At 41.7% G+C, this 12,690-nt stretch overlaps 1 protein-coding gene across 6 annotated transcripts in view; it reads left to right on the plus strand.

Moving 5' to 3' along the window:
• The window catches only part of MYO1B (myosin IB), a 338,630-nt gene that overhangs the window by 305,442 nt on the left and 20,498 nt on the right, over nucleotides 1-12,690 (plus strand). For 4 of the 6 annotated variants that reach the window (XM_066346377.1, XM_066346373.1, XM_066346374.1 and 1 more), the window contains 6 exons: nucleotides 1,582-1,782; nucleotides 4,154-4,247; nucleotides 5,103-5,252; nucleotides 9,816-9,884; nucleotides 11,574-11,660; nucleotides 11,943-12,029. In XM_066346377.1, coding sequence (XP_066202474.1) covers nucleotides 1,582-1,782; nucleotides 4,154-4,247; nucleotides 5,103-5,252; nucleotides 9,816-9,884; nucleotides 11,574-11,660; nucleotides 11,943-12,029 — 688 coding nt within the window. The remainder of the gene's footprint in view (nucleotides 1-1,581; nucleotides 1,783-4,153; nucleotides 4,248-5,102; nucleotides 5,253-9,815; nucleotides 9,885-11,573; nucleotides 11,661-11,942; nucleotides 12,030-12,690) is intronic. The other 2 variants (XM_066346375.1, XM_066346376.1) reach the window with 1 other exon arrangement.

Raw genomic sequence — 12,690 nt, forward strand, 5'->3', positions numbered from 1 at the left:
TTTTTTCACATTACTTTTAGAATTATATTTTATTTATGTATAATTTACACGAAGTGATATGCACAGATCGTAGGTTAATGGCTTGATTATTTATTTACCATTGTATACACTTTAGTAACTGTCGCCCAGGTCAAGACAGAAGATTTTGTTACCACAGAAAGTTCCTTCATTCTCCTTTCTTTTTAAATGATTTTAATGTATCTCTAAAAAGTCTTCATTAATAAATTCCAAGGTTGTAAATATATTATATTTTTTCTAGAATCTTTATTGTTTCTGATTCACTATTGAGGTCTGTATTTTTCCATAGAAATATCCTGTTGCTCTGGCACTTTGTATTTTTAAGGAAAACAAAATCTCTATTTTTTTTTATTCATTTCTTTGAGGATAGTGTATGTGTGAGAGTATAGGTCCAAACTCACTAGTCTTGTCTATTAATCTGTTCATTTCTCCTTAAGACAAAGAGTGGGAATTATTTTTATAAATGTAGAAGAAAAAGCATAGAAACCAGCAAGGCCAAACCAGGCAAGATTTAATTTTCCACATGTTACATATGTTTGTGGAGTTTATTTGATTAAACCATAAATGTTGTCAGTGTATTAGTGAGAAGACTGAGATTGCTGCAACAAGATCCAGAAGCAACAGTGGTTTAAACAAGATGGACATTTATTTCCTGCATAGTTTCTAAGTGTAAGGACTCCAGGGCTTTTAGAGCTGCCGCTTCTGTTCGTGGCTGAGCACTTTCTTACCTGCTTGGTCCAAGATGGCTCTTCACCATGTCAACTTTCCCAGCCAGCACTTAGCAGAGGAACAAGGGGAGAACAAGCCCTTCCTGTTAAGGGAACACCCAGAAGTGGCATACATTACTTCCACTCGGATCCTAGTGGCTAGAATTTTGGTGGCTACCCCTACTTACAAAGTAGGCTAAGAAATGTAGTCTTCGCTTGGCAGCAAAGTCCCCTGTTAAAAAGGAATGAAATAAAGGAATATAGAGACAACAGTGTTTTCAATCTTTTCATTGAGGAATTATGCATACATAAGCTATGGTAAAGTACATGAATTTTCGTTGTATAGCTTTTTGAAATTTTACATATGCATACACCTGTATAACCTATTCAGACCGAGATATAAAACGTTTCCATTATCCTTAGAAGGTTCCCTTGCACCCGTCCCCTCTCCATCTCCACTCTTAATCCTCCTCACAGGTAACAGCAGTACTCATTTCTAACCATACATTATTTTTGCCTGAACATCATATAGTTTTGCTTGGCCTTCATATTAGTGGAATCATCAAATATGTACTCATTTATGTCAGACTTTTTTCACTCAGCAAAAGGTCAGTGGTACTCATCCAGGTTATTGTAGGTATGAGAGTTTCTTTTTTTATTGCTGTGTGCAGTATCATAATGTTTAGGCTTTTGTAAAATGATTTGAAATCATTTCAAAAGAAATGACTAGGTTTCCCAGAAATAATAAATAATTATCTCACCATGAAATAATTATGCACGACACTTTGTAAGACATGGGACAGTTGATATCCGTAAGAGACAGAGTTTAAAATGTAAAATCTTTGTTATCTCTCAGGTGTATCAAACCGAATGATAAAAAAGCAGCTCATATCTTCAACGAGGCTCTAGTCTGTCATCAGATCAGGTACCTGGGTCTTTTGGAGAATGTCCGAGTGAGGAGGGCAGGCTACGCCTTCAGGCAGGCCTATGAACCTTGCCTAGAAAGATACAAAATGCTTTGTAAACAAACATGGCCTCATTGGAAGGGGCCAGCAAGGTAAGACATTCATTGATCATATTTAATAAAGATGTTTTTAAGCATACAAATAACATGTTTCTTTACATGCTCAAAAATTTTTTCTAGCCCTGGCCGGTTGGCTCAGTGGTAGAGCGTCGGCCTGGCGTTCAGGAGTTCCGGGTTCGATTCCCAGCCAGGGCACACAGGAGAAGCACCCATCTGCTTCTCCACCCCTCCCCCTCTCCTTCCTCTCTGTCTCTCTCTTCTCCTCCTGCAACCAAGGCTCCATTGGAGCAAAGTTGGCCTAGGCACTGAGGATGGCTCTGTCGCCTCTGCCTCAGGCGCTAGAATGGCTCTGGTTGCAACAGAGCGACGCCCCACTGGGCAGAGCGTCGCCCCTGGTGGGTGTGCCGGGTGGATCCCGGTCCGGCGCATGCGGGAGTCTGTCTGACTGCCTGCCCATTTCCAACTTCAGAAAAATACAAAAAAAAATTTTTTTTCTATGAGAAGTTGGATGAAATCTCTTTTTTGCCCCCTCTTCCATCACGATACCATTTTGTGCTAATTTGTAATTACTTACAGAAGTCTTGCCTTTCTTTAAGGTCAAAACAGGGACTTATCAAATCCACATTTGAAACTTGTGTGTCAATAGAATTTTTAAAATATGCTGTGGTAAGTTAGGAGGGATTTATAATTGAAGTTTATTTGTGCAGAATCACAGAAGGGTACAGTTCGGGAGGCATGTTGGATCACTACTCTCAGCTTTTTGCCTTTCTCTCAGCCTCCCCCCCCACCAGGGGAACTCAGAGAGAGTTGGGGGCGAGGGTCCCACTTTTTACCCAGGACTATACCTATTGAGATGTAGATACAAGAGCAGGTAGGGGTCAGTGTTATTGCTAATAAAGCTGAATTGGAGAATATGGTAGAACCTGGGGCCATATGGCTTTCAGCTCATCTGCCCTGAATTACAGTCACGCATCCAATTCCAGATAGAGAGGTGGACCATTGCAGGCCCATTCCGTGGAGCGGCCCTTGTAGCTCTCCACAGGCAGTGAAAACGTGGGTGCTGGTGGGTGGGTTGCTGCCAGAGAGAATCAGGCCTTGCCTGTGTCGTGACTTTGTTCTGCTTTTATAGTCAGAGAAGTTGCCCCCTTTCTGTGAGCTGTAGGATCTCTCCAACTGCTACAGGAAGGCCACCACGCCTGTGTTCCAGGCCTAGGCAGAAACCTGAGGGTTGTCCCTTCATTATACTGGTGTTACCTTTACATTTTCACTGGACCTGGCCTTTCACCGGAACATCAACAGTATTAGATACCCTGTGTTACAAGAAGATAGACTGCAGACCTATGGTGTGATCTCCGGTGTATAATTTAATACCCAGATAATGTGGGATCGTGGTACCGTTTCAGTTCTTGCTACTCATTTCCAGGATATTGTGGTTGATGTGTATCATAGTACACAGAACAAGTATGTGAGCCCTGCCTGGCATGTGACCCACGGGCTGGTGGGGTGAAGTTCAGTTTTAAAGATTGCTGTTGAAACCAAGGTCCAGGATAGAAAGGTCAGAGCCAAGCTCAGGCCTTGCTCCTGCTAAGGGCCCTGTCCCATTGGACCCCATCAGTGTGGCCCGTAGCACTCCATCTTGGGCTGTGTCTACACCCTGATGGATGGAAGCTATGCTTAAAATGTTTCTAAGAAGTAACTGAGTGAGTTTAAAATAGATCTGAGTTTCTTACACTCCCTCTTGGCACTTGTTGGTACATATATAGTTATGGGAATATTTGATATAAGTATTGGAAATCAGCTTTTTTTTATTTTTATTTTAATTTTTTTTTTACAGAGAGAGAGTCAGAGAGGGATAGACAGGGACAGACAGACAGGAACGGAGAGATAAGCATCAATCATCAGTTTTTCGTTGCGTGTTGCAACACCTTAGTTGTTAATTGATTGCTTTCTCATATGTGCCTTGACCGCGGGCCTTCAGCAGACCAAGTAACCCCTTGCTTGAGCCAGCGAGCTTGGGCTCAAGCTGGTGAGCTTTTTGCTCAAACCAGATGAACCTGTGCTCAAGCTGGCGACCTCAGGGTCTCGAACCTGGGTTTTCAGCATCCCAGTCTGATGCTCTATCCATTGCGCCACCACCCAGTCAGGCAAGGAAATAGGCTTTAATAACACAATTCCTTAGACTGTGTAGATCTGAACCCAAATTTACTTTTTTAGCATTTACTGGATTTGGTTTAATTGGTGGAGTTTAGTCTTAATTATTTGATAGAAGGATGCTTACTGAAAGAACAATTATACTTGCAAATGAAACATTTTTTTTACTGCTGAAAATCAAATGTTGTGATTTAAGATAAGATAAGCTATTTTTGTAACTCGGAAAACTCATTGTTTTTATTGATTTTTATAGGGCCGGTGTGGAGGTTCTGTTTAATGAATTAGAGATTCCCGTGGAAGAATATTCCTTTGGTAGATCAAAGATATTCATTCGAAACCCAAGAACAGTATGTAATCAAAACCTTTACACCTGAACTTGTATTACAATCATATAGGCAAGTTCTTAAAGGATGTTTAACTTTAGAACATAACCTGAGATGCTACCAAGAATGCTGTATTCTTGTATTTACCTGCAAATGTCCAAGAGGACGAGCAAGTAAGGGGTCGTAGAACAATGTGTATTTTTTATGAAATGTCAGTCTTTGATCTAGTGGGTTGTATAAGAAGGAAATCATAAGCTGTTTATACAACAAAACCTCAGTAATTCATCGGAATTTGAGGCAAATTCAGTCTGTATTTGAAATATCTGAATTATACCATAATTTAAGGAAAGACTATCCTATTGTATTAGAAGTGCATGGAGGCTCTCAAATGAAAATGTTTTAAAAGTTAAAAAGAACACTTATAATTCCACTTAGTAGAACTCCAAGGGAGTCTTTTTATCTAAATAAAATACAGTGAGGTATAATTAGTAAGCAGCTGATCTGGTAATTTGGAAATTTAGGGAATTTGGAAAGTGTTTAATTAAGTTGGTTAAGAGAAACTCTGCCAGCTTCTTTCTTCACTGATAATTGCATCATCATTGCCCGCCTGAAGGTAAACCTAAGCTGAGTTTGGCCTTTCTCTGATTTGTCATAAACGCTGAATTGCCAGAATCTAAATTGTGGATTTTGTATGAATTCAGCAAAATAATTTTTGCCAGGGCAATTATCCGTATTCTCTATAATTAAGACAGTTATTTATATTTTTTCTCAATGTCGTTACAACAACATGATATCTTAAACTCCCGAGAATATCTTTCTTGTATGCCATGAAGATTTGGTGGAGAGTTTTTGATAAACCCATCTATCATTTCTTATTAGCTATTCAAATTAGAAGACCTGAGGAAGCAAAGGCTCGAGGACCTGGCCACTCTTATTCAGAAGATTTACCGGGGGTGGAAATGCCGCACACACTTCCTGCTGATGAGGAGAAGCCAGGTTGTGATTGCTGCCTGGTACCGGCGATACGCTGTAAGTGCCCTGACCTTGCTGAGCAGTAATAGTGTGCTCACTTGCAGATATTTGCTATGTAACTTACTGTGAATGTCATTTTTGCATAATTCTTCCAAACAATCTGATGTAATGAGTGCTCTTCTGGTTCCGGTTTAAACATGAGAAAACGAAGGCATGAACCATTAAGTAACTTGCCCACAATCACACAGCTGCTAAGTGGCAGAGCTGGGATTTAAATGTAGGACATCTTCCGAGCTCAAGTTCAGTATATCACACCGCCTTCCACTGGTGTAGATATAGTGGGAAGTCTACATCTTGAATTTGGTCATCAGACTGAAAGAGACAATGTCCCTTTTTTAACCCTTTGACAATGGCAGGGTCATTCTTTCAAAATAATTGGTTGTTCTGCATTTATTGTAACAACACTGAAAATGGCTTTAATTCCAGGAAGCTAATGTCATATTTTAGTAAAATTTGGGGTTGGATTTTCTCTAGTCCTCAAATATTTGACCCTATTAGCTGTGGGAAAAGATTTAGTAACAAAATATGTCTACTTAATTGATATGGAATTTCTTTTTTGAATTTCCTCTCTCATTTGATTATAGATGTTTTGTTGGAGTCATACCACAGGTTTGAGTGCATTCTGAAGGTTTGTCTCCAGGCGAGGTTGATCTTGGGTTGTGGTCTCACAAAATGAATTTTTGTGATAAGAACACTGCTTCCAAATACTTTTTCACTCAATGCTTTTTCACTAGAGGATAAGTTGGAAAATGAATTAAATTTAGCAGTCAAATCTCCTTCAGCATTATTCTTTTTATTTTTTAGCCGTAGAGAAGTTTTGGTAGAAGGCTTACTGTATAATAAGGACATAATTTACGCTGACTTATGCTCATGTAATGCATTTTAATGTATTATTTCCCAGTTTTAGAAATTAATGAGATTTTTAAATGATTAAACTAAAAAAAAAATTGCTTGAGCTTTTTAAAAGAGCATCTTTAACATTGCTTCCTCTGGTAAAAAGAGCATAACCAACAGTGCAAGGGTTAAAGTATGAACCCGTCCAGCCTCTTGAATGACAGATTCATTCATACATATTCTGCAGTGACACAGAGGACTGTTGTCACTGTGTCTGGTTGCATATGGCATTGGTACTTGACTCTTCTGCAGATTCATAATGCTCTGTTTTCTGTTTACCTGAGAAAGGAAAGACCAGCAAATAACCAGACCTTCAGGAACCCCTTTTATCATTTTTTATTTTTAGATTATTAAGAACATCCAGTTTGAAAGTAGACTATCTTGACTTCTACAACTACTTTGAAACACTTGTTCGCATAAGACGACCTGATTTCTGACCTCCCAGAGTTTATATTTAGTGAAGAACAGTATACGTGTAAGCAAATAAATGATTAGAGCAATGACAAGTTGTGGTAAGTGCTAAGAAGGAAATAGAAAACTGAGAAAAAGCACAATGGGGATCCAGGATATTACTGTAGATGGGATTATCAAGGACGACTTTCTGAAAGGGGCCATTTCATCAGAAGGAGGAGAAGAAACAAAGCAGAGAACCAAGAACAGCAAGTGCTGTTTGCATCCTCCTTACTACGGAGCTTTTGTAGCCATGTGTATCATCAATTCACGGTGGTGAGAGTTACACGCAACGTTAATTTGTACAATGAAAAATAATAGCTCTGTTTTTATAGAAAGTATTAATTTTGCTATATCTCTTTCAGTATTTGAACTAAGTACCTCAACTAGTTAACGAACACGTTGTGTAACCCAGTGATTAAACTCAGTGTTTTCCCTCAACCAGATAACTCAAAGGTTTTCCAGCATTTCCAGTTACTGATTCTTTTCAAATCCTTATTTTGGGGTATTATTTCATGGTTTCATGAGATGAATTTTAAAGTGAGATGAAGTTATTTTCAAGCCATTTTGGAAGTAGAAAAGAAAACACGAAGGTACCAAATGGACGGAAGAAGCGATGGCGCAGTATTTTGGCAGATGGGGGTCCTCGGGTCATGACAGTCTCGAGTTTACGATGCTCACTCCCATAAAAACTTTAAAAAATTGAGACGTGGATGTTTCGGTTTATGCCATTAATATCCTACTTATGGACTGTGTGGGCGAACTGATTTGGTTGTGCCCAGCGGAAGAATACACAGTAACGCAGGGTCTGAGTGAGGGAGCTGGCATCCCCAGCACGCTTACCTACGCCATTTTGTGCTGTTAAAAGCACAAGTGTTCTATTTGTGTTAGGCTAGGGTGTGTTTTGACTTACACCAAAATTCGGGTTACATCACTGTCGTGGGAATGGAACTGTTTTGTAACCCGAGGGCCCTCTGTAGTTTGTTCCTACAACTGTGGAATATTACTCATGGAGGAATCTTAGAGATTTTCCAGCTCCTCATTTGACAGATGGGAAAACTGAGGCCCAGAGGAGGTAGTGACTTGTTCAAGGTCCTAGTGTTCTCTGCCTTTCCCACTGGCATCTTTTTTTGTTCTCGTGTGTCGATAACATCACCCCATTTCCTCTTAAATGTCGTTTAGAGTCTTAGAAGGCAGCTTTTCCCTTTCAGAGAAGGCTGAGCAATCTAGCATTTCCAAAGCGAAAGAGTCACAGCATGACTGCAGCACTTTGAAAAGCTGTGAAATTCTACGCACACTGAGTACAGGAAGAACTCACTTTTCTTGAGACAGGTGTCAGCAGCGTCCACCCTCTGGGGTGTCAGCCCTAGAAGGCTTCTGGGCAGGGGGCTGGCTGAGACGCTCTTGGCTGGAGCCTTCTGCTGGGAGCCTCACTCGGCCTTTCACCTTCCCTGCCCAGAAGGACTCTCTGCAGCGTCTGAACCGCTCGTGTCTCTCCCAGGATACTGTTTGTGGTCTACATGACTGACTGGTGCCCACTGCACGTCCTGGAGTACAGGGTCGGAATCAGAGTCACGTTTATAGCCTCACAGTTCTATTAAAGGACTTTATACAGAGTAGGAGTAGTTCAGTAAATAAGGCTGAGCTGATGGATAGACATTTACTGAGATTTGCTAGCTGATTTCCCAGCCTCAGGCAGAGTAAAAGCAGAAAAGCTAAAAGGAACCGGCGATGTTAAGAGGCTGGCCCAGTCGGTGGCATGGTGAGAAATGGCCCACGAAGAGAGAACACAGAAACAGATGCAGACACTCAGTGTGTGTTCGTTCGGTGTGCATGATGGAGGATCTGCTATGTGCTGGGCCTGTATCGTACAACAGCATAATACAGAGATGTTCAGGATGATAGGTGTTAAGCCATTTAGAAATTATTTAATTATATTTAGCCTCCTGGAAGCATGCTTTGGATGAATGGTGTAGGTATTCCTAAGAGATACAAGGTGGGGTTCGATTCCAAACTTCTGCAATGAAGCCAAGATTGCAGTAAAGTGAATTGGTTTCCCAATGCATATAAAGTTATGTTTATACTATACAGTCCGTAAAGTCATGGTACACTTTTGACCTGTCACAGGAAAGCAACAAAAGACGATAGAAATGTGAAATCTGCACCAAATAAAAGGAAAACTCTCCCAGTTTCATACCTATTCAGTGCAGTTCCATGTGGGCTCATGCACAGATTTTTTAGGGTTCCTTAGGTAGCTATCCCGTATAGCCTCTACAGACTCGTCACTGACTGATGGCCTACCAGAATGGGGTTTCTCCACCAAACTGCCGGTTTCCTTCAACTGCTTATCCCACCAAGTAATGTTATTCTTATGTGGTGGCGCTTTGTTATAAACGTGCTGATATTCACGTTGCACTTTGGTCACGGATTCGAATTTAGCGAGCCACAGAACACACTGAACTTTTCTCTGTATCGTCCACATCTCGACTGGCATGGCCGTGGGCTGCTCCGCTGTATACACGGTGTTACGTCATCATCTGTGCATGTGCACATGCTGCCACATCATCCTACAGAAACTGGGCGGGTTTTCCTTTTATTTAGTGCAGATTTCACATTTCTATAGTTTTTTTGTTGCTTTCCTGTGACCGTTCAAAAGTGCACCATGACTTTACGGACAAACTGTACCGTAGTCTGTGAAGTATGCAGTGGCATTATGTCTAAAAAAAGCAATGTACATATCTTAAATAAAAAATACATCATTGCTAAAAAAGGCTAACCATCACCTGAGCATTCAATAAGTTGTAATCTTTCTGTTGGTGGAGAGTCTTGCCTCGATGTTGATGAAAACACAGGACCTGTGAAACGTAGCAAAGCAAAGTGCATGAAACAAGGTGTGAATGTAATGATTTTGAATTGTTTGACATTTTGGTTTCTTTACATATTGACATATTTCTATCCGGGGGAAATATGGGTGATCAAGAGGTAATTGCCCTAAGTGAGCAGAATACTTCTTCCTCATCTTTGCAACATGCAGGAGTAGACAAAAGTATATTTCCAGTTGTATTACAAATAAATAATGCAATAACAAATAATAATACAAGAATAAATTCTGTGTTTCATGTACGCACTCATAACTGTAAACCTAGGTTGCCCACCCCTATATGTGGAACAGATATGTAAACAGAGTGGCTAATATCTCCCCCTTTGATCCCACAGCAACAAAAGAGATACCAACAAATAAAGAGTTCTGCTTTGGTAATTCAGTCTTACATCCGGGGCTGGAAGGTGAGTTTAAAAGAAGTGAGCCTTATTTATTTGGGGTTTTCGGGTTCTTCACAGAAGACATTGGGATGAACCCGATGTCTTTAGGTCCCTCCTATGGGGGCAAGCTCCTTGTCTCCGGCCTACTCTAAACAGTCAGGGAGAAAGAATAAATATTATGGGCAAGATGGGGCCCTTGTGACCATGTCTTGGCTGCTTCCTTCTTACTGGCTTTCTTCTCAAGAGCTTTGTTCTCTGAGCAGGAAGTCCTTGAAATAATTCTGTACAGGATTTCAACATCCTCTCGCCCTGTTTGTGAGGGAAGCTATGGTCCAGAAGGCTGTCTGTCTCACACGGTTGCCCCCACACCTGTGAGTCCCGCCAGATCTCAGCACTCGCGGCCCAGCGCCGTGGCTCACTTCCTGAGAACCGTCTTTCATGCGGCCCCACAGTGATCCAACGATCCTGAGCTCTGGCCATTCCAGTGGGAGGTCGCAGTGCACTACCTGCCCGTCCTTTCTGCCCAGGCTTGCTTTTGGAGGTCGGCAAACTAAGGCCCTCAGGTCAAATTTAGCCTACCTTTTGTTTTCGCACTGCCTGAAAGCTAAGAATGGTTTTCATAGTTTGAAAATAAATAAATAAAAGACACAGAAGACTATTTCAAGACCTGTAAAAACTATATGAAATATGAAGTTCATACAACATAAAGTTTTATCGCTCTACAACCAGGATCATTTATTTTACGTCTTATCTGTGGGCTGCTTTCGCCCTACAGCAGAGTTGAGTGGTTGTGACAGAGAACATGTGACCTGCAAAGCCAAAAATTCTTAAGCATCTGGCCTTCTACAGGAAAAGTGTACGGAGCCACGCTCTGGGTCAGAGATAACTGAGGGCCTGTTCTGCCCGCTGGCCTGTTGGGAGGTTTTGTGGAGGGGGCTGGGCTGAACCCACAGCAGCTCCTTCAAGGTAGCTCTCAAGCCTGGGACTCCTTCAGAAGATAGAGCCCTGGGCCAGGAGTTTAGTGGCTTCAACTGACCTTCCTCAAAGCCATGACCAGCCCGAGGGCTTTGTACTCATCCCACTGTCAATGCCAAAGTATAAATCTGAGCTTGTAGGGTATTGCCACCTGCAGATGCTGCTTTGAACATCGATTTGTTGTTCCACCTATGTATGCATTCATTGGTTGCTTCTTGTATGTGCCCTGACCGAGGATTGAACCTGCAACCTTGGCATATTTGGGCCAACACTCTAACCAATGGAGCTACCAAACCAGGGCTGTTTTAGCAAACTTTTAAACATCTCTACAATTAAAATCTCTACAATGAAAAATACAGCTTTATATTCTCAGACACCAATAATAGAAGTGATAAAATAGATTTTAGTGGGTTAGTAGAGATCCTTTCACTTCATTCTGAGAATTGCTCCATTTATCTGATGTGTACCAGATTATATTGTTCTGGTCAGATTCTTCCCTGTCACATCACAGGGCACAGGGGGCTGCTGTCCCAGTCTGCGTGGGGGATTTCACTTGCCACCTTCTCAGAGTCTATTTTAGGCTCATAAGCAGCTTTCCCTTTTCCTTTCTTAAAGCTATTTATTTTTCACTTGAGAATGGATATTATGACTACCTCTTAAGGTATTTTTTTCAAGTCACTATAGATTCTATTTTTTTGGTTACCTTTGCATTTTTTTCTGGGTGTTTCTCTACCTTAGGCCCGAAAAATCCTGCGGGAACTGAAGCATCAAAAGCGCTGCGAGGAAGCAGCCACCACCATCGCTGCGTACTGGCACGGGACCCAGGTAGGCCAGAGGTCGCCCCAGGAAGGCAGGGGCCGGGAGTGACCTGAGGAACAAGGGACCCTCTCTTGGGGACAGACAGAAAATGTTTCACTGGCTTGAGCTCCTGAGCACGCATTTGCCTCTCGCTCCTTCTGACGTGTTGGTGTGGGGTGGCGGCACACGCTTTCGTGTTTACTATTTGGTGGTGACCAGTTTCTTTTTTCTTCTCTCTCCATTGAAAAATCAGCAGTAACCTTCCCTGCCATAAACTTTTTCTGTAACTCCTTTTCAAATGCATCACAGGCGCGAAGGGAACTGAGCCGGCTGAAGGAGGAGGCTAGGAATAAACATGCTATTGCAGTTATTTGGGCTTACTGGCTTGGATCTAAGGTACTTGATATGCACATCCTCATCACTCCGTCCTGGAATCTGCAACAACCAGTCTGTAGTGTTAGCGTGTGAGGGGATGATTGACTGTGATTAACAGTGGCTCACGCTGGTGCATGTCCTAACAGCTGGACCTAATAAGCCCGGAGACGTTCCCTCCGTAGTGCACGGTAGGAAGCTTCGGCATGCATAGGCCAAACAGACTAACTGCTTATTAACGAGGTACTAGTACAGGTGCTGTTTTTAAAAACTCTCGGATTAGCATGCATGTTTAGTTTTTCCTTTTTGTCCACCCTTTTCCCACCTGGCCTGACATATCCTGGGGTAGTTTTTCTAGAGGTATTTGGGTGGGGAGGGGCATGTTGAGAATGTCCAGATTTAGGCCTCCGTTGGTTTTCTGCAACATGTTGATGACAGAAAAGCCTTTAACGCATGCCTTAAAAAATATTAATCCATGAATGAAACTATTTTTTAGGCTCACTGTGGCAGCTATTGATTATTGTAAGCAAAATAGCATATGTGAAAAGAAATATCATCTGTGGTTTAACAGTAAGCTGTGTTCATGCAATGCGAGCTCTGATTGCCACTGAAGAACCCCAGGAATTTCAGCACCAGCTGTTTTTTGCTTGAAACAAAAGGCCTCCTGAAATGCTCTCACTAATCC

The sequence above is a fragment of the Saccopteryx leptura genome, chromosome 7 (assembly GCF_036850995.1).
Source record: "Saccopteryx leptura isolate mSacLep1 chromosome 7, mSacLep1_pri_phased_curated, whole genome shotgun sequence".
NCBI classification, from domain to species: domain Eukaryota; kingdom Metazoa; phylum Chordata; class Mammalia; order Chiroptera; family Emballonuridae; genus Saccopteryx; species Saccopteryx leptura.